Source organism: Hyaena hyaena, unplaced genomic scaffold (assembly GCF_003009895.1).
Source record: "Hyaena hyaena isolate Hyena2069 unplaced genomic scaffold, ASM300989v1 scaffold_96, whole genome shotgun sequence".
In the NCBI taxonomy this organism is placed as follows: Eukaryota; Metazoa; Chordata; class Mammalia; order Carnivora; family Hyaenidae; genus Hyaena; species Hyaena hyaena.
Window position 1 is genome coordinate 650197 of NW_024080729.1, and position 27864 is coordinate 678060.

Sequence of the window (27864 nt, forward strand, 5' to 3'; positions counted from 1 at the left end):
AACAGATGAATGGATCAAGAAGATATGGTTTATCTATACCATGGAATACTACATGGCAATGAGAAACAATGAAATCTGGCCATGTGTAGCAACATGGATGGACCTTGAGGGGGTTATGCTGAGCGAAATAAGTCAGGCAGAGAAGGACAAATACCATATATTTGTAATGTTTTATTTATTTTTGAGAGGGCATGAGTATGGGGGAGGCAGAGAGAGAGGGAGACAGAGGGTCCAAAGCAGGTTCTGCACTGACAGCAGAGAGCCCAACACGGGGCTCAAAGTCACCAACTGTGAGATTACAACTTGAGCTGAAGTTGGATGCTCAATGGACTGAGCCACCCAGGTGCCCCCAGAAGTTTTTAATTTAGGCTAAGAACTGTATTAATCTTTCCTTTATGGCTTGTGATTTTTGTATTAAAAATCCCTTTCTCTGAAAACAAAGAATATTTTCATTTATTACCTTCTAAAAACCATATGGTTTTGCTGACCACATTCAGGTGTTTAATTCCCAGGACTGATTTTTATATATGATGTAGGCATCCAGTTTTTAATATGTAGGGGTCTGATTTACTTTGTTAAATACTAATCATCTCTTGTCCCAGAATGAGTTATCGTAAAGTCTGGTTTTTCATCACTGATTTAAAATACCCCCTTGCCATATGTCAAGTGTCCTTGGCCCATTTCTGCATTCTCTATTATATTCTACTGGTCTATTTATCAATCCCGGCACCAATACCAGAGTCTGAGTTATGCTCTAAATGAGATCTTTCATTTCAGCAGGATCTAATACAGGAAGGGGAGCCACATGTGTCATGGGTTTGTTATCTTGATCTTACCCCCTCTACCATTGTTTCAGGCAATAATAAATTGATTCCATTTTCACAATCTAATACACATTCAACTCACGGACTAGAATGCCAGCAATAGTATTGAACCATATGAAACTGATGATATCCAGCCATTTCTGACCCAGAAAAAAATGGCAATATTACATGCATCAACCTAAACTAATTTCAGTTACATGGGATAGTATCACTTTAGGTTTTATCAGAAAATAATGTTAAAGGGCAATAAAAATACATTCACCAAAAATAATTTAACAGTGTTTGACACTTACCTTTAAAAATCCTTCCTAGCCCTCTGAAATCCATTTGATCTGAGCAGTTAAACACAACCACATATTTTCCCAAACATCTTCCCATGTCTTTTGTGGTTTCTGTTTTGCCAGTGCCTGCGGGTCCCGCCGGAGCACCTCCCATGTTCATTCCCAAAGCCTGTGCTAAAGTGATATAGCACCTGCAGATGTGAATCATAGTGAGTACGGGATAACACACTGTTACAGCGAAGCACAAGTCAAAGTTGAATGTGACTGAAATGGGCCTGTTTATTTTAGAATTTGAGCCACCCACTTAAAAGAGTCAACCAAACAAGGCTGGGGTACTTGATATCCACTAAAAGTAGTGTGGTGATTACAACATTTCTTGGGACAGGGGCATCTGGGTGGCTCAGTCAGGTAAGCATCTGACTTCAGCTCAGGTCATGAGCTCATGGTTCGTGGGATCGAGCCCTGCATTGGGCTCTGTGCTGACAGGTGGGAGCCTTGAGCCTGCTTGGGATTGTGTGTCTCCCTCTCTCTCTGCACCTCCCCCACTTGCACACTGTCTCTGTCTCTCAAAAATAAATAAATGTTAAAAAAAAATTTAAAAAGGGGCGCCTGAGTGGCTCAGTTAAGCGTCTAACTTCACCTCCAGTCATGATCTCATGGTTTGTGAATTCAAGACTGGTGTTGGGCTCTGTGCAGACAGCTCACAGCCTGGAGCCTACTTCAGATTCTGTGTCTCCTTCTACTCTGCCCCTCCCTTGCTCACGCTCTGTCTCTCTCTGTCTCTTGAAAATAAATAAACATCAAAAAAAATTTTTTTAAACATATCCTGGGACAAATTTTCCTTTTTATCATTTTATTTTATTTTGAGAGATAAAGAGTGTGTGTGTGTGTGTGTGTGTGTGTGTGTGACTGCGCACGCATGAGTGGGGAAGGGACAGAAAGAGATGGAGAGAGAGAGAATCCCAAGCACGCTCCATGTTGTCAGCGCAGAGCCCAATGTGGGGCTCGTGGTCCCATGAATTGTGAGATCATGACTTGAGCCAAAATCAAGAATCAGCCATTCAACCAGCTGAGCTACCCAGGCACCCCTGAGACAAACTTTCTAAACTCCTCAACCCTGACTTAAAATCTTCAGGCCTGGGGCACATGGTACAATTGGTTAAGGCTCCAACTTTGGCTCAGGTCATTATCTCACCATGCCTGAATTTGAGCCCTCCATCAGGCTACGTGCCAATGGTGCAAAGTCTGCTTGGGATTCTCTCTCTCTCTCTCTCTCTCTCTCTCTCTCTTTCTCTGCCCCTTCCACACTTACATGCTCTCTCTCTCAAAATAAATAAATAAACTTAAAAAAAAAAAACTTTAGGCCTTCCTTCTACTGTGGTCAGGATAAATCATGAAGCAGAAGACCAAATAAGCAGTGTTATACTGGCCGATATTGAACAACTGGCTCTCCAGGAAAAAAAATCAATAAATCTGATTTTCAGGTTTGCTGATTTCTGTGGTACAAATACTTCCACCAGGGCCAATGACAAGCTACCAACGTGATACCACAAAACTGGCAAAAGATGCACACAGTTGACTCTCACAAGCTGGTACAAGCCAACTCCAGCACAGTGTGGCAAATAAATCATTTTACTATGAAATGTTTCACTCACTTAGGTAGGTGTAAAGAATAACATAATGAATCTACTTGTATCCATGATCCAGCTTCAGTTATATTTGTTTCGATCTAACTAAAACTGAGTGGAGCTTGGTGGAAGAGGAAACACACTGATAAGTTTATGCTACAAGGGCACTGGGCATATAGAAGGAGTTTGGATGAATCAAAAGGACACTACAGATGTAATTTCTGTCATAATTATGCAGCCATATTTAAAGTAACAGCAGAATTAATTCTTCTATAACCCAAGTAAAGGCAATTCTACAAATACTTATTGAGCATCTTTTAAAAAATTTTTTTTAATGTTTATTTATTTCTGGGAGAGACAGAGAGACAGAGCACAAGTAGGGGAGGTGAAGACAGAGGAAGATACAGATTCCAAAGCAGGCTTCAGGCTCTGAGCTGTCAGCACAGAGCCCGACGTGGAGCTCAAACTCAGGAGCTGTGAGAGCATGACCTGAGCCAAAGTCAGTCACTCAACCAACTGAACCTCCCAGACGCCCCTTTATTGAACATCTTCTATGTGCAGCATATTGAACTGGGTGTTGTAGGATATGCAGAGATGAACAAGGCCCAGTTTTGTCTGGTGTCACACACTGGAAAGAACTGTGAGGAGATCGGCCATTGACTGATTATTTGTACCTGGCCAAGGGCCTTCATTTTAGGGATCAATTTCCACACTTGGAAAATCAGGAGACCAAATTACATAATCTCCAAGGGCCCTTCCTTCTTTACAATTCTAATGACTTCTTTTATGGTGCCAGAGAGATTTTTTTCATCTTGCTATCATTCATTACTATATTACTCTTAGTCAGCATTCTAACTTGCTTTCATTCTTTTATCTTTTTTACTTCACAAAAACTTAATGTACATGTATGTTTAAGTAACAGCTATGGCTATTTCATTGTTAGACTGACTTTGAAGAGCTAGCATGGCCCTAACCTGACAGCAATATGCTTTTGTTAATATTTCAAAAGCAACTTTTTGTTTTATTTTATTTTATTTTACAGAGAGAAAGCACATAAGTCGGGGAGAGGGGGGAAGAAAGAGAGAGAGAGAGAGAGAGAATCTTAAGCAGGCTCCAACTCAGTGCAGAGCCCAACGTGGTGCTCGATCTCATGACTATAAGATCATGAACTGAGCCCAAATCAAGAGTCAGATACTCAACCCAAGTGCCCCTCAAATGCAATTTTAAAACAATTTTAAGCACATCATTTAATTACAAAATGGAATAACAAGGGGTGCCTGGGTGGCTTAGTCAGTTAAGCATCTGACTCTTGGTTATGGCTCAGGTCATGAGCTCATAGTTCATGAGTTTGAGCCCCATCTCCGGCTCTGCGCTGACAGGGTGGAGCCTGCTTAGGATTCTGTCTCCCCCTCTCTCTCTCTGCTCCCCCCTCCTCATGCTCTCTCTCAAAATAAATAAACGTTAAAAAAATTTTAAATGGAATAATGAAACCTGAGTTCCTACCTGTCTGTTAGCGGAGTGATAACAAGACGGTCAGTGCATCCCAGGAATTCATTCTGGTAAATAAAATCCACATCCGTAATAGACACTATAGTTTGGTCCAAGTCTTCCTTAAAATAAAATCTACTCTGTTTCAGCCATTCAAAATCAGTAACTGATTTGATGTGCATTTTTACCTTAAAACATGAAATACAATGAGATTACATACTGAACTGCAACAGCACAAAACACCAGCGCATGGGCAGTTTGTATTCACTCATTCACGAACTGATTCCTATTTATTTAACAGAGATCTGTTGAGTCTGACACTGTGCTGGGTGAACAAAGACAGACAGTGGTTCCTGCCTTCTGGAGCTGACCCCCCAAAAAAGACAAAAGACAAACATATAAATAATTGCAATAAAATATGAGAAGAAATTCGGGATTCATGGAAATATGTACCAAGAGGGCTTAATGTAGTCTAGGGGGCCTGAGAGGGATACTTGGAGAAAGGAATATTCAAACTGAAACCTGGAAAAATAGTAGGAATTAGCAAGGGAAACAAAACAAAACAAAACAAAAGTAAATTTTAAAAAAGCGGGGGAGGGGGGGCAATGTTCTAGACAAAGACCCAGGAGATCTGGTTTCATGTTCAAGGAACTAAAAGAAGTTCAGCACAGGTGAAGTATCCAGGACTCTGGAAAAAGAGGAAGAGTTGAGGCTTCATGGGACATGGAAACGGGGCTGGGCAGTGTTCTCGTGGCAAAGGGAAGCCACTGAGGGGAGTAAGCAGGGAGACGCCGGTCATATAGACACAAGTGCTTTCCTACACCAGCACTGTAGCCAATCCAACCAACCTGCCAGGTCATCCGCCTACACCTGTGGGCAAGAGGTATGGGCTCCCCACAGCCATGCACGCAAGTGATAGGAACCAGGGAGGCACATTTAGGAATAACATCCCACCACAAACACGTTCTCAGGTGCCTCATGATTTTCCATGGACAAACATGGAGAAAACTGGGTCCTGTCCACTCAGGGGAATCAACATGGGAAAGAGGCAAATGGTCCCCAAACTTTACTGCTCTTAAACTCGGGCTCTCTTCTGGGTCATTCAGCTGACCTCCAGCATCCCTGCAATGTTCCCCTCTCCAACTAATCAAGTCTCCATGCTATTTAACAGTCTCGCTTTTTTGTCATTGTTTCATTGTTTGCGATGATGTTGCTTTCCCTTGCAGTTAAGAATTCTGCCTTCCCGGGGCACCTGGGTGGCTCAGTCGGTTAAGCATCCGACTTCGGCTCAGGCCATGATCTCACAGTTCGTGGGTTCGAGCCCCGCGTCGGGCTCTGTGCTGACAGCTAGCTCAGAGCCTGGAGGCTGTTTCGAATTCTGTGTCTCCCTCTCTCTCTGACCCTCCTCTGTTCATGCTGTCCCTCTCTCTCTTTCTCAGAAATAAATTAAAAAAAAAAAAAAAGAATTCTGGCTTCCCACTGAAAGCACAGTTTGGATTCGTCACCTTAAAGTGCAACTTTCAGGTGACATGATCCAGTGCCACCCCCAGCGGAACCTGCTCCCCAACACAGGACCTGCAGCCATGGAGATGCCATCAACTCTCAGTAATCCATTAAGATAGTGAGGAGGAGATGGAAGAGGAAGAGGAAAGAACAGCTACTATTTATTGAGTTCTTACCATATACCCAGCTGTTCCAAGCATCGTACATGGAAAAATAAAATGCAAGTATGCTGGCCATGAAGTCCCAGCATAGCTAGGATGCAGAGGGACCATGAGTTTGGTAGTAATTAAGACAAAAAGAAAACAGTTCTCTGGTTCTAATTGTGTGGGCTTTTCTTTTTAAAAATCCATTCTATATGTAAAGTAAAATATGCTCAGCACTTAAATTTAAAAGAAATTTCTTCCATGGGATTTCAGCTTTAAAAGTCAGCGAGGGATGTACAGACAACACGATTTAGCAGATATGGTGATGGATTCCTTGGGAATTTCCTGAGGTGGACTTCAAAGGAAGTCAAAGTATGACAGTAATTGCAATTTAGTGAAAGCAAATCGGAAGAAGGTCAAAGAAATATGGTCTGAGTATGCAGCACTCTGATGATTAGCTTGATCACAAGATCCAGAGACAAATCCTAGAGCAGTGTTTCCTCAACCTTAACATGCATATTAATCACCTGGGAATCTTGAAGTGCAGATTCTGATTAAGTGGAGGGTGGGGCAGGGGAGGAGACTGGAGATTCTGCTTTTCTAACAAGCTCCCAGGAGTTGCCAATGCAACTGGTTGGTATATAATACTTTGAGAAGTGAGGATCTAGATTCCAGGGGAATAAATGGACTGCATGTCTTTCAGCCTTCCATAAATATGACCTATCTGATCAGAACTTTTGATACAAGTTTAAAACAAGTAGTCTGTGATCATATTCTCTAAAAAAGAGCCCCAAGCTGCATGAAGTATAGGTCTCTAGGGTAGAAAAGAGATACCTTTAAGATGAATCAAATCAAATCAAATCAAGCAATAGTAGTTAAAGACAAAGATGGTCAAATGGTGGTGTGTCAAATGGTGGCATATAGGCCCCTACCCTATAATGATAACCGCTGCTTTAGGAGAACTTCGTCTTGCTCAAGGCTGCTGGTTAGAGTCCTATTTCTGAAGGAAATTCAAATACCATCCCATCTACTCTTACCCTACAGAACCTTGTCTACATCAAACCCATGATGTGATGTTGGACACTATCAATCAGACAAATATCCATGAAACTTTCCTGAAGCTTGATTCTCTTTGATCAAGACTTCTTTCTTAATGGAGCACATAACTCATGACCAATCCCACCTAAATTGTATCATGCCCCTGGTTATTAGGTGTAATGGAATGAGTAATTAGTTCACATCACATCAGTTGGTTCCAGACTTTCAGAATGCCAAATGTGAATATACACATAAGGTTATTTAAACCACAAATATAGATATATTGTATATAGGGAGACAGTTGAGGAAAAGGACCAAGTAGATGAAAAGTTCATACAAGCTAAGGAATATATATAATACCTAATTGTTCATGATTAGGAGCATTAAATTATTAATTAGTAAACTAAATTACTGTAAGAAACAAAGATACTTTACCAAGTCATCAAAAATATCTCTCTGGTGCACATGGATGGTTATCAGAGTTTCAAATTTCACTCTATCAAACTTGCTCAGGTCATGTGTTGTCTGACTGATGAGAGTATTCAGAATATCCAAAAATTTCTGATTGGTCATCTGCATGATCTTCCTGTCATCTTTTGCATTATGTAAAGCTTCTTCTGAATCATGTGTCCACAACATCTGAATTCCCAGAAGCCCCACCTATGCACCCAGAGGAAAAATAATAAGTAAATTTGCCAAATATTTAAAGCACATCTGCAACAAAATTTGGTGGTCGGTCATCCATAGGAAGGCAACAAAGTTTTACTCAGTTTAAACTAGAAAGAGACATGCATTTCTCCACTCCCAAAAGGGGAAAAATAAACACTGTAAGTTCCAACTATTGATATTGAACTGTTTCAATGCAGAGAGATAAGTAATAATTAAAACAATGGCTACCATATATGAAGCTGTATGTGTTTTATGAAGGATGCTTAGCAAATTTTTCTATGGAGGGCCTGAGACCACTGATAACTCCCTATGATAATTTTTCTTTCTCAGGCAAATGGAATTACTAGATTTGTTGTTGTGTATTTTTCTTTAGCAGGGTTTCCCAGAGGTCTCTTTGCAATTTCTAGAAACGGTATGCTGCCTATCTCCTTCTTATCCCGCACCCTATCATCCGTATCTTTACCTAAATTGACTTCTTTCTATATATATTTATCTAAAAGAGAGAGACAGAGAGAATGAGAAGGGAAGAAGCTTATCCTTTTTCTCCTGATGAGGGCATAAGGAAATTTTGACTATCACCTTGCCTACAATCTCCCCCCGCCCAGGAAAGATGTAGAAGTGTCAGAACAAACATGTCCTACCCTCACCTCCTTGCTGCAACAGGTGTTCCTTTAGGAGCTTTTGTTCACCTAAAGAGTCAAGCAACAGATCCAAGGTCATTTGGACTAAAGGGAACCCCACATCTAGCAGAGGAATGGGAGCAGAGTGAGCAGTATGTGGACACTGTTAGCATGGCATTCAGTGTGAGTAAGGCAAAAATAAAACCCTTTCCTTATCCCCGCCTCCTCAACGCTTCAAAATGCTTTCTGCCAGAGAGTGGCCAATCCTGCAGCCTGCAGGTAAAGATAAATGAAGGCACCTGGCTGAGGTGAGCAATCCGATTTAGAGGAAATGTCCCATGTCAGGAAGTTCCCAGTAACAAGCCAGTTCTGACTCTGGCAGCAGCAGAACAGGGCAGGAGATAGAAAAACCAAAAACTAAACAAACCAAAAACCAGCAGTGTAAAGCTGTGTGATTTAATGACACAGACCTGCAATCTCTAAGAAATTACTGCTTAGTGGTAGATTCTAAAAACTAATTTTTCAAATGACTATCCTGAGGGGTGCCTAGGTGGCTTAGTTAAGTGTCTGACTTTGGCTCAGGTCATGATCTCACGGTTCATGGGTTTGAGCCCTGCGTCAGGCTCTGGGCTGACAGAGCCTAGAGCCTGCTTTGGATTCTGTCTCCCTCTCTCTCTGCCCCTCTCACACTCTGTCTTTTTCTCTCTCAAAATAAATAAACATTAAAAAAAATTTAATGACTACCCTGAGTCACCTAGAAAAGTTTAAATTATGGTTTTTATTCAGTTGGTGAAAACTGGAGGATGTCTCATTAAAATAAAACAAAACAAGAACGTTCATTCTCCTCAATGTCACTCACTGCCTGTCATAAGCACGTTAAAACTGCTAGAACAGAATACACTAAAATATTAAGTCATCATTTCCAGATGGTAGAAATAAGCAATGTATATACTGGATAAATATGTATGGGTATAATATACATTGGATGAATATATATCTTCATTACTCTTGAAAGCATTTTTTCTAAATAACTGAAATTTGCCCACTACAATGTTTAGATTTTAACTTCAAATTATTTAAAATGTCACCTTTTTATTTGTATAATCTACGCACTACAGAAAATTCTGAAAGCTGGTCAACTTTCCTGCTATATCCTATTCAACTTCACTTCTGCTCTGACCTCACTTTCAGTTTTCCACATGGTGCTAGCTTCTCTGTCTAATCTAGAATGAGTCTCTCCTTCAGATTATACAGCTGACCAAGCTTTCCTGGGAGAGAGAGAGCATGCTGATTTGGTCTAAGGGGGCTATTTTTCTCACTTTATCAATAAAGTATTTTATAGAGCTTCATCACAAAGGGAGTAAAGGGAGTAAGAATATTAAAGTTTGCCAAGGATATTATATGATACAAAAATATTAGATACAATACCAAAACATTCTCTCCAATAAAGGTTGATTCTATATCGGTACTTCTGTTATTTGAATAAATAATTTCCTATCATTTCAGCCCTCTCCACTGTGTGTGCATGAAGTCGGGACTTGGATGTCAGTTGAGAGGGGTGATTGGAGTATAGTTTGGGTAAAAACTGCCTGTATTTTCCTTGGATATCCCTTGCCTTCTAGCCCACACTCTCTCAGACCCAAGTCAAAAAGCATCATTTTTTCATCTATTTTGGCTGAAATCTGAATGAAACTGTTGGCTCTTCATTTTCTGTATCCCGTTTTAATAATACTTGGCACAGTACGGTGCATTCCTAAGAGCCACTGGACATGATACCTTTTCAAGAGAACACCGGCTCCAACGCCAGCCTCTTCAAGGTCCGCTCTTGTTAGGAAGCTAGTTGCATGACAAGGCCTCCTTTAAAAGATTATGCCAACTTGTAATCATTGGAAGGGAAAATAAACAAAGGGCAAGATGATTTTATTTCAGGACACGATATGCTCATTCCTTTTATATACTTCCATATTTCTATCTATATCTGTATCTGTATTTATAACTATCCATACATAGATACATGGAAAATATGTCATCAAATCCATACATAAATAGGTATAGATAGATGTCTTTTATATACAGATGGGTGTGTTTTATATATAAGATGAAATTTTCCAATAGTGAGTTTAGTTTTAGTGTGATCCTTAATGATAAAAAAATAGTGGCAAATCCTCTTCCACCGAATGGGATAATGTAGGCGGACAAGCAGGTGGTTGGCAGTGGAGGGTGGGAAGGCCTCTCCAGCTAGTCCAAAGCTACAACAGCAGCCACACCATTATGGCCAACTGCCTCCTCTGTATCTTTCCCCTTGTTTCCTTTATTTAAACATTATATATTCTCACCTGTGCTGGAAAGTGATTGAGAAAAGGTAAGAGTTGAAATCCTGAATCGCTGATTTGGTAGAATGCAGACCTGATTATATTATGTAGTGATGACATCTGCATTTTTAACAAATCCATTAGCCAAATCTCTACAGGACCTTTGGCCATAACAGGACTATCCAACTAAAAAAAAATACATTACAGATATATTACAAATTGATCATAATTTCCAATTTTTACCAATGTCACACTGCACTTGATAAATCCCCGTACCTCAACACAAAGCAAATAATTTTACACAAAATATTTAAAACACAAGAAAAATCAACTCATAATGTAGGTGGAAGGAACATGGAGAAATCAACTAATACTGTAGGTGGAAGAAAAATGATCTGGTCTAAAGTTTTCATTGTAGGGATGCCTGGATGGTTCAGTCAGCTGAACATCGAACTCTTGATTTCAGCTCAGGTCATGATCCCAGGGTTGTGGGATTGAGCCCCACATCGGGCTCTGTGCTGAGCATGGAGCCTGCTTAGGATTCTCTCTCCCCCTCTGTCCCTCTCCCCTGCTCATGCCTCTCTCTAAAATACAAAAATAATAATTAATTAATTAATTAAAAAATAAAATTAAAAATCCATTTTACAGATGATAGAACAAGCCTCAGAGAAGTCAATAACTTACCCAGACTTGTTTGCAACCAAACCATGGTAAGAGAACTAGAACCCAGGTCCACCCCTCACCCCCCCCATTCTGTTTTTCACAGGAGAAGGGCAATCTCTTCAACCTACATTTTAAAAGAAATCCTAATAAGAAAATTTTAACCCAAGTTAAATTACAATAATTTTTTCTCCTTCTCTTGATATGACGGCCAGGATACGATCGTAGTCTTTAGCATGAAATGTCACCTCATTTATGTTGTCAGATACTGCAGGAAGATGTGGCTATAAGAAGCACAAGACAGAGCAAGAACATCATACATGAGGCTGAACACAGAAGCCACTGAGATGTTTTTAAAAGTCTTCATATGTGTTGTCTTTGTAAGAGATTAAGAATTTACTTCATTGTGCCAACAAAGACAGAAACAAACAAACACAATACTGCTTTGGTGGCTGACTGACAGCCCTACAGCACGTTTCCTGCAAATGTCCTTGTTCCACTTGGTTGGTTGGACTAAGACTGTGGTCTTCTTCCACATGGAGACTGAACCATGTGGTCCCCACCCCCTCCCCTCCCACAGACAGCTTCATCCTGCCTGTCTCCTGGCTCTCTCTCTACCTTACACAGCTTTTACTTACCTCCTCTCTCTTCTCATCCCCACAGCTCCCTAGAACCCCCGAAGGAAGACCCTAGTAGTGGCTTCCCAGATTGATAAACTAGACACGGCTCTGGAATCAAGGTGTTTCAGTCCCTCCCACACCCAGTTCTTCAGAGTTTCTCTCTGCCTCCTGGAAGTATTGCCCTTGGAAATGGCTAAAAGCACTTGACAAGCACTTGGATATGGACAATCCCAAGCCACATCCCTACTTGATCTAAGAATATTTAGACTACAATACAATAATGAATTACATTCAGTGAGCACATACTGTGTGTCAGCTACATTTCAGTGCGTGATCTCCTGTAATCCTTATGCCAATCCTAAGAAGTGGAAACCATTAACATCCCTCTTTTACAGATAAAGAAACTGAGGCACAGGAAAATTAAGAAAGTGGCTAAGGTCATTCAGCTTGTGAGTTATGTAATCAGTGACTCTTGCCTCAGGCTGATGAGTTCATAAAACACAGAAATTAGGACATTTTATACTCAATGAGGCTAAACACAGAAGCCACTGAGATGTTTTTAAACATTTAAAAATTATAATTTTTAAAACCCTCCTGCCCATACTATTAAGTTACTAGCTTCATTTTTATTATTAATTATGTACACTGTGTAAAAAGGCAATTTAGATAATAGATATTCAGATTATACCTGTATGGTGTGGGAATCACTGGCTTGTCCAAGAATTTCCAGGAGAACTGGATCAGACACAAAGAAGAATCTTGGAAACAGTAATCTCTTCTTCTCCAAATACCTTTAAATAAAGTCATGTTACCAAATGGCTTTCCCTGAATTATTAATTTTTGGTTTTTTAGCCAAGACACAATCTCTAACATCTTCGGTAAGATAATAGCAAATATCTATAGTCATTTCCCATTTGCCTCTGAAATGTGTGGTTAGAACCAAAGTCCATGGTCTGTCATAGACAGCACTTGGGAAAGCGAGACAGGGATTCAGAGCAAGGCTGTTCCATCACCCATGGTCTTCTTTCTCAAGAGCCCTCTTATGACCTTTCTAGGAGTATTGCGAACTTCATGGCTTAAACCCAGGATGAACACATAATTATCTCCAAACCAGGATACTGGGGGAATTGAAGGGAGGAACAACTAACCATGAAGTCAGGAAAGAGGCATAAACTTGGAAAACCTAAGATATACTATAACTCCATCTCAAACAGAAATTGAAAATGAACTGCCCTTTAAGAAAATTATCTATAACTTTGGTTAATTGTTCTCTTTGTGCACATCTACATTCCATGCCTGTAGTGAGCTGAATGGCAGCCCCTCAGAAGACAAGTCCACATCCTATTCCTTGGAATCAGGGAATGTGGCCTCATTTGGAAAAAGGGTCTTTGTAGATGTATTGAAGTTAAGCATCTCAAGAAGAGATAATTGTGGATTATCCACAGGAGTTCTAAAGCCAATTATGAGAGTCCTCATCACACAGAAAAAAGAGGGGAAGGGCATGTGAAGACAGAGAGATGTGAGTCATGTAGCCACAAGCCAAGGAACTCCTAGGGGCACCAGAATCTCAGAAAGGCAAGGAAAGGTTCTCCCTTACCACCTTCAGGAGGTGCTGACACTTTGATTTTAGATTTCTTGCCTCCAGAAATATGAGAAAATAGGTGTCTGGTGTTTTAAACCACTCAGTTGGTGGGCATTTGTCATAACAGCCCTGTAAAACTAATCCAATGCCTTAACTCACAGACCCCCCCCCCCAATCAATGGTGTCTTTTTTTTGCAGAAAAATTAGGTTTATGTTAAATTCCTACAGCCACTTCCTAACGAGAAACATCATCAGTTTTATTTAGTTGTTTGGGATAAAATGCCATCACACATAAAATGACAGGAAATGTAAAACTGCAGCTCTTACCCCGTGAGTGACTTCTGACATACTTCCAACTGCTCATGCAAATGAGGTAAAAGTTGCCCCATGGTTTCATCTCCAACACAACAACTGATCACATTGGGGTTCTCGTGAGCTCGCTGCATTATCTTTATCCATGACTTGTCAATATTCTGAAAACGCTTGGCTTCCTACAAACAGGCAGTAAAAATTAGCATTTGAATAAAGCAAAGTCTTCACTTTGGAATCGCCTCTAGTTCTATTAGTCCTCAGTCTACATAATTTAAAGGAGCATTTTTTTTTCACCTGAATTCATTCTGAACAACAAAAACCCAGAGTCATAAAACTGCTTATTGAAATACTGCTTTGTCACAATGGGGCTTATCGCTTATTTGTTTTCTTACATTTAATACATTCTCAAAATGCCACATGATTAATTTACAGAGCTATCAACTTAAAGCTCAAATCTAGTCTTCCAGCACCCCAGGTGTTTGGTTTGATGAGCAAACTGAAGAGGCATGAAAATTATTTGATCTCAAGATCTTTTGAATAATTACAGCTCACAAGGACCCCAGGAAAAAGAAAATGAAAAAAAGAAATAAAAAACCCAAAACAAAGCTTCATTTACATGTTTGCTAATGAAATTTTTCTATTTACTATGGATGATATTAAGCTTTGCATTCCGTTGCAAAAATGCCTCTAGGAAGGCAATAATCTTGCCTCTTTAAAACTTTAAAGGGTATCTTTTAAAACACTGCAACTTTCTGATTGAGAAAGAAAAGAATTATGCTTAAAACAATGTTACAATGAGAAATGAGCTATTTTCAAAAACCTTTTATCCTTGATTTTAATTTATATAGAGCCTATAGTTATGGAAATTTAGGAAGAGCAGGCTTAATTTTATAAGAGGGCTGTTACCTTCTTAGAATAAATCTATCAGTAAGTTTATTTATTTCAAAGGCCCCAATAAAGCTGTTTTAAATATTTTGTTAAGGGCTTAGAAGGCTAAATTTCTTTGTCCCACAGTATGTGTTTCATCTACTATTAGTTGACTTAGTGATAGTTAATTTGCATTTATACAATACAGATTAATCTTAATTCTACTCTCAGAGGAATATTATATGAGGTCAACTCTTAGAGGAGATGAATTACTATAACCTAGTAGTACCAGATTTGAGGGGTGCCTGGGTGGTTCAGTTGGTTAAGCGTCCAACTTCAGCTCAGATCATGATCTCATGGTTCATGGGTTCGAACCCTGCATCGGGCTCTGTGCTGACAGTATGGAGCCTGATTGGGATTTTGTCTCCTCTTTCTCTGTCCCTCCCCTGTTCTCTCTCAAAAATAAATAAATAAACATTTTTTTAATGTAATAGTACCATATTTGAATATATCTGACATCGTCAGACAACTGGAGATTTGAAAATATGTGATTCTTCTAATGTAAATAAAAAATGAGCACATTTTTAAAACCTATTTTGTAAAGGGGCCAGACAGTAAATATTTTGGGCTTTGCAGGCCAAACGGCCTCTGTTACAATTCCTGAACTCTGCTGCTGCAATGCTAGAGCAGCTGCATACAGAACATAAATGAACAGATATGGCCGTGTTCCAATAAAACTTATTTCTACAAACAGGTGAATGGACCACAGATTGCCAACTCTGATTTCAATAATCAAGACACGTGGTACCTGGGTGGCTCAGGGGGTTAAGTGTCAGACTTTGGCTTTGGTAATGATTTCACGGTTCGTGAGTTCAGAGCCAGCATCGGGCTCTTGACAGCTCAAAGACTGGATCCTGCTTTGGATTCTGGGTCTCCCTCTCTCTCTCTGCCTCTCTCCCTCTCTCTCTCTCTCTGCCCCTCCCTCAAAAATAAACGTTAAAAAAATAAATACATGAATAATCAAGACAGGACCATATGGCTTTATAAAGACTTCTACAGAGACATATAGACAACACTAATCAAATTATTCTATTGGTAGTTACAAAAACCATATTTACCTGAGGTAGCTGTTTGGCAATATCTCCACCTACAAATACAGCTTCAAGATAAACCCAAAGGTTCTGGACTACTAGCCACTCTTCAATAATATCTGAGGAAGTGGACAATTTATAAACCCAATTCTGGATGTTTTTTTTAAATGGAGCATTATATCTAAAAAGTGAAAATGGAAAAAACACTGTATTTTAAGGATATAGATTCAGAAAATAATATGGCCTAACAAAGTAAATGACTTGAGAAACATTCCTTTGGAAAGGAACATTTTTTCCCTAAAAGACAGTTCCTAATAAATTTCACACAACTAATGAGATATTTGCTTTTCTAGGAGTAAAACTCATTTAATTACAGCGAGTTTACTTATTTCCACATATTAGTCATAGACTAGGAAAATGGACAGAGTTTTGTGATAGAGGTGCAGCAAAGGAATTGTGTTGGTTGTTTCTGGGAGTAAAGAAAAGACAAGGAATAAAGTGTTTTTACAAGACTTCCATGAACCAAATCCAAGTAAGCACCACCTGCGAGAATAACATGGCTATGTCACTGGTCTGTGAAACTATTACCATGAGGCCAATGTCAAGACTGAGGGTTGATGTCCATTTACAGATGTTGCTCTTCTCATCCAAAGCCTGCTGATTCCGCCAGGCACTGTGCCTAGATTGTAATGTGTTAGAGATCTAGAATAGCTGACCCCAAATAGCATGCCTCCTGCTTTCTCAACATCAGGGCTAGATGAAGGATTCGTAAGAATTCAAGGTGTCCAGAAAGCTGGGCACAACCAAGTAAGACAAGAAACACAGTGGATGTCATGCAAGAAGTGACAGGAAGATACTGGGTAAGGACCCAATTGCCTACAATCAGATTAAGAAGCCAATTTTAGTTTGTGGGAATGAGAAGCAGTTTTGATGTGGTATAGTGGCATTTCCTGGTGATTGGCACTTACTGGCAAGGTTCTTAAAACTTGTCTTGATCTAGGACAGGTTGTTCACATACAGAAGAAGGTCTGAAGGGGGTCCAATGCCTGAGTACAACCCATAACTTCTCTAGAAGCCCATGTTACACATGGAGGTATAAAGTGAGTTATACAAAAATTGTCCCAAGGAGATAGGTAAGCTATTCAGAAAGTAAGAGGCATTTTTCTCAACACCCAAATTATACTGTCCATCTGACCTGAAGCTGAAAGGAAGTCAACATGCTAAAAGCAATCTTCAAAATTAAAAGATGAAGACCAAGATGATAGATGGGCATTTCAAGGGGTTGAAACAAATAGATATTTGAGGTCCCAAATGGTCCTGCACAGAGTGGGGAAAAAAGAGTTATATTTGATGGTGTATAACTTCCAACATGAAAAAGGGAGACTTGACATAAAATCTAGCATAACCAGTTTCAGTCCTATGGCCAGGTCCCTGCATTGCACAACTTTGCATGGTGGAACCTGTCAAGACTAATAGGGAGTGCCATAAACCAATCAGGAACCCAGAAGGAAAGTGTCACAATCCAGGCAATATCTGGAGTCAAGTCTCACCCATGGAATATATAATTTGTTTCTGAAGTCACATCCAGGTCACCAGAGGGATGCAGCAGGCACCGCCTCAACATTGAGTTTATTAGTACTATAAATATTATACTGATCAGGCTAAATGCAAGTTAAGTATAAAATTAATAAAGCCCTCAAATCCTGAATTCTTTGGCCACAGACACTGTTCACATGAATCCACAGCCTTTCTTCAAGAAGTCATCATTTGGCGGGGGGGTGCTTGGGTGGCTCAGTCAGCTAAGCATCCAACTTTGGCTCAGGCCATGATCTCACAGTTTGTGAGTTCAAGCCCCATATCGGGCTCTCTGCTGTCAGTGCAGAGCCTGCTTGGCATCCTCTGTCACCCTCTCTCTCCTTCCCTCCCCTACCTCCCCCTCAAAAATAAATAAAACATTTTAAAAATAACTAAAGAAGACGTCATTTAAGCAATCAAGTTGGCAAAATTTGCAATGATCCATGTGGAAATAGTATTCCATGAAGTCCAGAAACTACTCAATATCCCATGGCCACCTTTGCCAGGATTATTCATATTCCCTGAAAGCCGAAGACAGAAGTAGGATCTTAACCCTAGAAAGTCAAGGTTAAGGAAGGAAACTCCTAGAAGTAGGAGCTTTGGAATTAAGTACATTATCCAAATATAAGAAAGCCTTTGGGGCCAGATGTCATGCAGGATATCATTCATTAACCAGTGATCCCAATCTGAACAAGGGATATTAGAATTTCCATATCTAGACACTGACCTCTGCTAATGATGAAGTTGTGACATATTTCTTAATGTATTACAGTGAAGAACACATGAGAATTACTGCATAGTCAGCTAGAGGATTAAAGGTTGCTAATGCCCAGATTAGTATACCTGACAGCATACTTAGTCTGACTGATTCACATTTTCTAAAGCTGCACATAAGGTCACAGTCACCTTCCAGCTGGTTCAGTAGTCCAATGATGGATAGGTTGTTTCATTTAGGGCACAGTAAACCCAGCATGTAAATAGCCACTTTTCACCACAAAAGACGCATGAAGTTGCACAAAAATAAACTCAAAATGGATAAAGGACCTGAACGTGAGACAGGAAACTATCAACACCCTAGAGGAGAAAGCAAGAAACAACCTCCTTGACCTCCACCGCAGCAACTTCTTACTTGACACATCCCCAAAAGCAAGGGAATCGAGAGCAAAAATAAACTGTTGGGACCTCATCAAGATTAAAAGCTTCTGCACAGCAAAGGAAACAACCCAGAAAATTAATAGGCAACCAACGGAATGGGAAAAGATAGTTGCAAATGACATATCAGATAAAGGGTTAATATCCAGAATCTATAAGGAACTCACCAAACTCCACGCCCGAAAAACAAACAACCCAGTGAAGAAATGGGCAGAAGAAATGAACAGACACTTCTCCAAAGAGGACATCCAGATGGCCAACAGACACATGAAAAGATGCTCAGCATCCCTCCTCATCAGGGAAATACAAATCAAAACCACACTGAGATACCACCTCACGCCAGCCAGAGTGGCTAAAATGAGCAAATCAGAGAACTCTAGATGCTGGCGAGGATGTGGAGAAACGGGCACCCTCCTACACTGTTGGTGGGAATGTAAACTGGTACAGCCCCTCTGGAAAACAGTGTGGAGGTTCTTCAGGAAACTAACAATAGAACTCCCCTATGACCCAGCAATAGCACTGCTAGGAATTTACCCAAGGGATACAGAAATGCTGATGCATAGGAGCACATGTACCCCAATGTTCATAGCAGCACTCTCCACAATAGCTAAAACATGGAAAGAGCCTAAGTGTCCATCAACAGAAGAATGGATCAAGAAGATGTGGTTTATCTATACCATGGAATACTACATGGCAATGAGAAACAATGAAATCTGGCCATGTGTAGCAACATGGATGGACCTTGAGGGTGTTATGCTGAGCGAAATAAGTCAGGCAGAGAAGGACAAATATCATATGTTTGCACGTATAGGAGGATTAGGAGGAACTTGACGGAGGAACAAGGGGGAGAAGAAGGGCGGAAATGGTGGGGGAAAGGGAGAGAGGCAAACCATGAGAGACTCTTGAATGCTGACAAAAACTGAGGACTGATGGATGTGGGGGGGAGGGGGGATGGGCATAGAGGAGGACACTTATGGGGATGAGCACTGAGTGTTATGTGGAAACTAATTTGACAATAAACTATTTGTAAAAAAAAAAAAAAAGATGCATGAAGTGTTTAAGTAACAAGTCCCTAGTGATATATAGTTCTTTCATGTGTTGCCAAGATACTTCTCCTGGGCCAAGATACTTCACCTGGGCCCCTGGATGAACACTTGAGCAGGGTTAACCAAGGAGGCCGAAGATGACAGATTGGAGATTTGAAAGAGAAAGAAAATAAAATAGATCATGGTGGGGGGTGCAAAATGTTCAGGAGATAAGCTGCCTATTTGGGGGAAAGTAATTATGATGGGGCCCACCAGGACAATAGGACGGAGAGATGAGTATCATAAAGAAGAGGCAGAGGACATGATTGTTAGGGAAAACAGGCCGCTTGTGTGAGAAGAGACAAGAGTGAGCACTTTAGGTCAGAATTTTGTATTATGCCACAGCTGTAAAACTGGGCTTTCACCTAGTATTATATAATTCTAAAAACCAAATTAAAACCTTCCCCCCAAAGTATAAAATTACCTGTTGCTTAGTAAGGAACCTAAGACCATTAAACTATCCTCCATCAAGGTGATAATTTCTCCAGATTCAGTTCCTTTGAGAAGGAGCTCTCCCTTTCCCTTAAATGAGGCAAAACTCAGGTTCTGGTTGGTCCAGTTTTCAATCACCTGAGTCAGCTTGGCTTCAATATCCTTCTCTTTAATGGCAGATATGCAAATGTCCTTCAGAGGGAGATCAAAGAATATGTCATGACATTTTCAACTATAAATTTTGTAAAATCATGAATTTTTGAGCTTGGACCTAGAAGTCATAGTCATTTTGTGGCCAAAAAAACTCCCCAAGACTCAAGGGATGCCTGGGTGGCTCAGTCAGTTAATCTTCTGACTCTTGATTTCAGCTCAGGTCGTGATCTCAGTCATGAGATTGAGCACTGTGTTGGAAGCAGGGCATGGAGCCTGCCTAAGATTCTCCCTCTCCCTTTTCCCCTCCCTGCTCCAAAGAGCAGGAGGAGGAGGAGGAGGAGGAGGAGAAGGAAGAAAGAAAACCAAGGCTCAAGAACATCATGTTACAAGTTCAAGTAAGAACCCTCTGACTGCTAATTATTTTATTGTACCACATACATACAATAGCAGAACTTAAATCATCATGTTTTTTTATTATATTTTTCATTGGAGCTTTCTAGCCAACGTGGAGATAATCCCAGCTGCTCTATCTCAGCAGCTTGCTATAAGAAACAAGTGAGAATATATGTGGGAGTCCTTTGAACTCTTTAAAGTAGCAGAGAATCATTGCCATATTCCTGCCTGTTCTGACCCTGATATGAATATCTCATTTGCTTAAAAGTCATTCTATTTTTTTTTCTTACAAGTTTTCCTGTTTTTCCGAAAATCTTTGATATGAAAATCTCACAGGGAAAATAAAAGAAGGTATTTTCCCCACCATGCCTGTATTTGTTTGCATACTTAGTGTAACAGAATCTCATAGATGGGAAGGAATTGAAAGGTGCAAGGTATTTCCACACATAATTATGATCCAAATTGGCATGTAGGAAATGTCCTCATAGTGGTATGACTTTCATGAGTTCTGAAGAGGGAGAAAGGATTTCTTCCTGCAGTCAGGAGGGAAGGCTTCATGGAGGAGGGAGCATGTGAGACTGAGTGAGATTCCATTGGGTGGTGGGAGGAGATGTTCTACAGCAAGAGAAAAGAGCTCCTTTGGAGACAGTGAGTCCAATAACAGAAGGAATCTGCCTTGGTTAATAGCAGGACATGCAAACAGGATGTATCAGGGTACACACCGCTGAGATCCCATTTTGGGGTACAAATAGTAACTGAAGCCTAGAATTCTTTGGAATTATAGTGTCTGACGTTAGCTCAGGTCATGATCTCACAGTTTGTGGATTCTAGCCCTGCATCAGGCTCTGTGTTGACAGCTCGAAGCCTGGAGCCTGCTTTGGTCTGTATCTCCCTCTCTCTCTGCCCCTCCCCTGCTTGTGCTCTGTCACTGTCTCTCTCTCTCAAAAATAAACATTAAGAATTTTTTAAACAGCCCTACTTATAAGAGTGAAATGGTCACCAAATAGTATTTGTTTCCTTCAATAGTATTTGAATGATATTTATAAACAGTACATAATGTTTTGAAAACAGAATTTCTAGTGTACATAGGTTGTTAAGAAGGGAGAAAGGAGAGGCAGGAAACTCAAAACCATATATACAAGAGATTTCTGGTCACATGGTACAGTTCCCTGCCTCCAAAAATATAGAATAATAGATAAAATACAAAAAAGAGCAAGTAAAAACATAGCCAGATTTACAAACCAAACAAACATCTCCGTGAACCGAAAGTGAAAAAGATACGCAAACCAGTGGGTGGAGAAGAAGCCCTGGTCTGAGGGCTCTGGTGAGTTGCAGGGAGTTGGGGGAGCTATTATAAAGGGTTTACAAAGACATATCTGGCTATATCCCAGGGTCCAGCACAGAGACAACCCACTGAAAACTGTCCAGCCTTTCTGTGAAGAGGGCCTCTTTGCTTATCTTACAGCTGCTGTCTGAGGGTCAGGCATCTAATGTAACACAAAGGTAGGAGTTCTCTCCAAAGATAGAGAGGAGTGGGCACCATTGTTGCACTGTCCTCTACCTCACCCCCAGGTCACTGCTATCTCCTAGAAAGAAGCTTATGCCCATGTCTGGAACCCTGAGTTTTTTTTGTTGTTGTTGTTTGTTTTGGGGTTTTTGTTTTTGTTTTTGGAGCTGTCATCCAGGGGATATCTCTTGATCACCTGATTCTGGCAGCAACTGAGGCTTATGTTTGAGGTGCCACGGACCATAACAAGCCAGGAAAATGTTCTTAACCAGCTATGTACCCCCAGTACAGAGACAGCAGACTGGAATGCTCAGTGAGACCTAACGGTTTAACTTCACCGCTCTGGCCTGAGGAGCAAGCTTCTAATTAAACATATATCTAAGGGCCAACTCTAATCCTCTCCAGAGACTTTGAAGGGCAGGTGCTCTCTTCATATTCCTTATGCCATGTTGCCAAATACTGGTGTCTCTAAGAAAGGAGCTTGTGTGAACAGCTGTTGCTGTTGGTCAAAAGGCACATCACTTGATGGCCTGAGTCAGGTGACTACTGGAGAATGTGTTCATGGGTTCAACAGGATAGTGGCAAACAAAGAAGGTTCTTACCTGACTATCATCCCAGGGTTCAGTGAAGAGAGAACATACAGAAATGCCCAATTCCTAGTGTTCCCTGAAAAGATGTATATTTACATATTTAAAAAGTTGCTGCCTGAAAATTTGGCTTCCAATTGGCCTAAATCCACTTTGGAGCCTGATAGGTCTCGTTACACCTTCAATTACTGGGAGTAACTAAAGATAAAGTAGACTACTAGAAGAAACAAAGTTCTGAGAGCCAAGCAAGAGCTAGGGTGGGCTTGAATGATAAGGCTCATCTCCTTCATAAGCCTCCTCCTTCAAGACTGAGAGAGGTGGCTGTTTTATATAATGCATAAAAACTGACACAGAGAGGAAAGTAAAATAAAGAAACAGGAATATTGTCCAAATGAAACACGATAAAAACCTCAGAAAAAGACTTCAATGAAACAGAGATGGGTGGTATACCAGCTAAAGAGCTCAAAATACTAGTCACAATAATACTTAACAAGTTCAGGAGAAAAATGCATGAACAAAGTAAGAATTTCAACAAAGAGAAAGACAATATTTTAGAAGTACCAAATAGAAGTCATGGAGCTGAAGAATACAATCACAGAATAGAAAAATACAAAAAGGAGTTCAATAGTAAACTAGATGAAGCACAAGAAAGGATCATGAACTCAAAGACAGGGCAGCAGAACTTACCCAACCAGAACAAAAAGAACAAAGAATGAAAAATAGTGAAAATAACTTAAGGGACTTATAGATAGATCACATTGATCTTGAACACTGAATTATCAGAAATAATAGCTGATAACTCCCCTAAGATGGGGAAGGAAACAGACATCCACATCTAGGAAGCCCAGGGAGCTTCAAAACAGATGACTCAAGAGACCGACACCAAAACACATTAAAATTGAAGTGTCAAAAGTTAAAAACAAAGAGAAAACCTTACAAGTAACAAGAGAAAAACGTGTTACCTACAAGGGAACTCTCATAAAACTAATAGCAGATTTTTCAGCAGAAGTTGTGCAGACCATAAGAGAGGAGCACATATAGTCAAAGTGCTGAGAAAACAAAACAAACCAAACCAAACCAAACCAAACAAAACAAAACAAATGCCATCAAGAATATCCTACCTGGCAAATTTGTCTTTCAGAATAAGACAAATAAGATAAAGAGTTTCCAGATAAGCCAAAGCTAAAGGAGTCCATCGCTACTAGACAAGTCTCACAAGAAATGTTGACAACAAAGCCAAGGAAACACAAGCAAAAATACACAAATGGGACAATATTAAACTAAAATGTTTCTGCATGGTGAAGAAAGCCATCAACAAAATGAAAAGGCAAACCACAAAGGAAATAAAATATTTGCAAATCATAAATCTGATAAGGGGTTAATATCTAAAATATACAAAGGACTCACACAACTCAATTAGGAAAAGACCCCAAACAATCCAATTCATAAAAAAATGAGAGAGGACTCAGACATTTTTCCAAAGAAGACATTCATATGGCTAACAGATGCATGAAAATGCGCTCAACATCCCTAATCCTCAGGGATTAACAAATCAAAACCACAGTGAGATGCCACCTCACACCTGTCAGAATGGCTATCTTCACAAAGACAAGAAATAACAAGTGTTGGTGAGGATGAGAAGAAAAGAGAACCCTTCCCACTGTTGGTGGGAATGTAAATTGGTGCAGCTGCTATAGAAAATAGTATGGAGGTTCTGCCAAAAAATAAAAAATAAAAAATAAACATAGGGATACATATGATCCAGCAATACTACTTCTGGGTATTTATTCAAAGAAAATGAAAACACTAATTCAAAAAGAAAGAAACCAGAACATAGATACTGAGAACAGACTAGTGGTTCCCAGTGGTGGGGGGTGGTGAAGTGAATGAAATGGGTGAAGGTGGTCAAAGGTAAAAACTTCTAGTTATAACATAAATATGTCCTGGGGATCTAATGTACAGCATGGTGACTATAGTTGATGATACTGTATTGTGTTTTTTGGGAGTTGTTAAGAGAAAAGTTCTCAACACAAGGAAAAAAAAATTAACAATGTGTGCTGATGGATGTTAACTACATATATTGTGGTGATCACACTGTGATTTACACATGTATAGAGTCATTATGTTGCAAACATAAACTAATAAGTTTATATCTCAGCAATAAAAATCATATAATTACAGAAATTATATCTCAATAATAAAAAAGAAATACCATACCATACTAAGCACACACACAAAAAGAAAAAGAACCAATTTAAAATCTTAGAAAGGAAAAATAATATGTAGTAGATTAATAAGAAAAAGTATAGAATTAGAAATTTGGAAGGTGTTCTGAGGAATTCACCAGGAACGTAATACAGAATTAAACAGATTTTTTTTTAATGAGAGTGCAGTTAAAGGACAAGGAGGGTAGATTGAGGACCCCTCAAGTGAATGTATTTCAAATAATCATCTTATCTTCTTGAGTTATTGTATTATTTTGCAAAATCAAAGGATGTTCAGGATCATTCCAAATTTTGAGGGTACATTATATAAGGCAATTAGTACACCCTGAAATAAAATGTCTGTACAGTTTTCAGAAAGGAAAAAGATTTTCTTAAAAAAAATTTTTTTTCATGTTTATTTCTGAGGGAAAGAGACAGAGACAGAGCATAAGCAGGGTGGGGCAGAGAGAGAGATACACAGAATCCAAAGCAGGCTCCAGGCTCTGAGCTGTCAGCATAGCACACTACACAGGGCTTGAACTCATGAGCTGCAAGATCGTGACCTGATTCAAAGTTGGATGCCCCATTGACTGAGCCACCCGAGGCACCCCAGAACAGAAAAAAAAATGTTCTTTAATGAACCGGTGATAAGATCTTATAACTTTTGTACCTCAATGTCATCCTTATTTTTAAGTAGTGGTGCTTCCATAATATTTCTAAGACAAAACGAATCAGATTCCACATCAAAGGGGGTTCCAGTTAACTCAGAGATTCGATCCCAGTGTCTCTGTTTCATTGCCTTATTGGTCATCATTTCCAGTAGAGGACATGACTCACTGAAATCATCAATTCTTTTTTTCAGATCCAAAAAAGCTTGCCAATCTTTAAGCCCTTTTGGGAGTTTACGACACCTTTCAGGGAAAAAAATTATATTATTACACAATTTCTTTGACAAAGTTGTTATGTATCTATAGCAATATATCAGAGGATAAATTCATTTGTGAAATACCTACAAAACCCTATGAAGATAGGCACTAGAAAAAAGTAAGCTTAATTCAATTAAAACTCACCTGTTTTGAAATTCCTGCAGTTCTGCATTAATTTTTTCAATGTCTACATCTCCCCAAAGTATTTCATAATAACCACTAATATTGCTCATTACGGTATCATAGAGTCCATACAGCTTCTGTAGCAAGTTGAGTTCCTTTCTGGGAAGCCAAATATTTAAGTAATTACATAATGTGTATTTTAAAAATAAATATCATTATTGGATAGACATAATTCATCCAATCAAATATTTCATACATCACGTGTGTACTTCATAAACAACAAAATGCAAACAACCCTGTTGGTTTCCAAACAAAGATTTTATCAAAGCTCCATCAATCAGGTCAAGTTTACAGCTCTCAAATATTCCAAGTCATACTATGACTTGACCCTAACAAATGGCTTGATTGTTATTACCATTCCAATCATTGCAAACAATGGGATCAGAACTTGATTGTAAGATCAAAGCTAAGGCTAATATTTTAATTTTTTTTTTATTTCAAATGCAAGCTGGGTTTTTATGAGAACATCTGTCCCTAGGAAAGTGACTTAAACATCACTTTCCCACCAAAAGTTTGCCCTCATGTGCCCAAATGGAGTTATATACATAACAAGAATAATAGGAGGGATTATAGATCCCTAGAAAAAGTCCTTTGTTGTGTAATATACCAAAAATTGAGTTTGTCAAAGCTCCCAAGAATTCCTCAACCCCCCTGGACCCAATTTCAGTTTTTGAGTTTATTTCTTGAGCAGCTTTAACTATTTGTAAGGATTAATATTCATAACTTTTATTGTTTATTGTAAATAATGCAAAGGCCAAAGTTAAAATTTGCTTATGTTTTTCATAAAGTAAAACTCATTCTATCTTGCAGTTATCAAATGTGTACACTGGGCCCTTTTATAAATCTAAGACACATTCTGGAATCTTAACTCTTGTTTTTCCAATTCTTGTTTCATTTTGCTGATTCTTAGAAATGATTCCATTATTGATCATGGAGTGTTTCCAAGTATTCTAAAAATGACTAAAGTAATACAAAAAGAATGACAAGATCTTCAATAAGAAAGGGACAACAATTTTTCCTCAGGTTTCTTATTGTGTTGCCCAAAGTACTGCATCATCTTTTAAGAACACTGGAGAGACACTGTTTTGGGGTGTTTTTTTTTTAAAATTTTTTAAGGATTCAGAATTGTTCATTTTTCACGTAAACCAGCAAAGAGAAGACAACTGACAAAAGAAGGTGCTTCCCAAGTATTAAATAGGAAAGAGACACAGAGCAACACACTAGACTCTACCTGTGATAGTCCACCTGACTATGTAAGTGAGATCTCAGACTGTGGCTCTTTAGATGATAATTACCTGGATGAATTTTACCCAAATCAGTAATTTATGATATTTTTCCGTAGAGGCAAGGGCTTCATCATGCAATGGTTTACCATCCTAGAACCTAGACCATCCCATTTTGTGAAAAGGATAAATGACTGTTCTTTCATTATCTATGATGTTTGTGTACGTCTTATTTGGGACATCCCCTAAGTAGACAGATACTGAAGGCAGATGTGTACTCAAAGGAGACAGATGATGCAGAAATGAAAAAGTTCATTAACTTGATTCTTCAAATGTAAAAGTAAAGTTTTTTTGCATTTATGATGCAAGAAAGATGGTGATCCTCTCTTTAACAAAATTATGAGTGTCTGAGTTTTCAACAGTTCTGGGTTTTGGCAATGCAAGTCCAAGAAAAGTAAGAAGTAATAATAAGCTAGAGCTGTTGGAGATGGATTTGAAACTGGAAATCAGTGTCTACAGAATGGGTACAGTCCAGATTTGTGCATGACAGCTGATAAGCAGTTGGTGGTGTCACCAGCGAGAACCCAAGGACTGACCTTTATTGCCCCCACTGCTTGTACTCACTAATCTTTGTCTGAAATTTTTCCTTAAGCTCTTCTTTCTGGCTTACCTCTTAACTTAGGCAAAGGAAACCTGAGACCACTACTCAAAAGACCTCCCAACCTCCCAGACCCTTGGAGCTAAACTCAGATGGACCATAAGGTGACCTCTGGAATGACTTACAATCACCTTTACCGCATTATAAT

General features: G+C 39.4%; 1 protein-coding gene across 1 annotated transcript in view; it reads right to left on the reverse strand.

The window, feature by feature from the left end:
• Nucleotides 1–27864, reverse strand: part of DNAH8 (dynein axonemal heavy chain 8) — a 318105-nt gene that overhangs the window by 179620 nt on the left and 110621 nt on the right. Inside the window, exons 30-40 of the mRNA XM_039235325.1 lie at nucleotides 25797–25934; nucleotides 25397–25637; nucleotides 19875–20074; nucleotides 15666–15819; nucleotides 13696–13859; nucleotides 12475–12577; nucleotides 11346–11450; nucleotides 10531–10692; nucleotides 7341–7565; nucleotides 4237–4409; nucleotides 1118–1296 (exon numbers count right to left, since the gene is read on the reverse strand). Of these exons, the coding sequence (XP_039091256.1) occupies nucleotides 1118–1296; nucleotides 4237–4409; nucleotides 7341–7565; nucleotides 10531–10692; nucleotides 11346–11450; nucleotides 12475–12577; nucleotides 13696–13859; nucleotides 15666–15819; nucleotides 19875–20074; nucleotides 25397–25637; nucleotides 25797–25934 (1844 nt within the window). The remainder of the gene's footprint in view (nucleotides 1–1117; nucleotides 1297–4236; nucleotides 4410–7340; nucleotides 7566–10530; nucleotides 10693–11345; nucleotides 11451–12474; nucleotides 12578–13695; nucleotides 13860–15665; nucleotides 15820–19874; nucleotides 20075–25396; nucleotides 25638–25796; nucleotides 25935–27864) is intronic.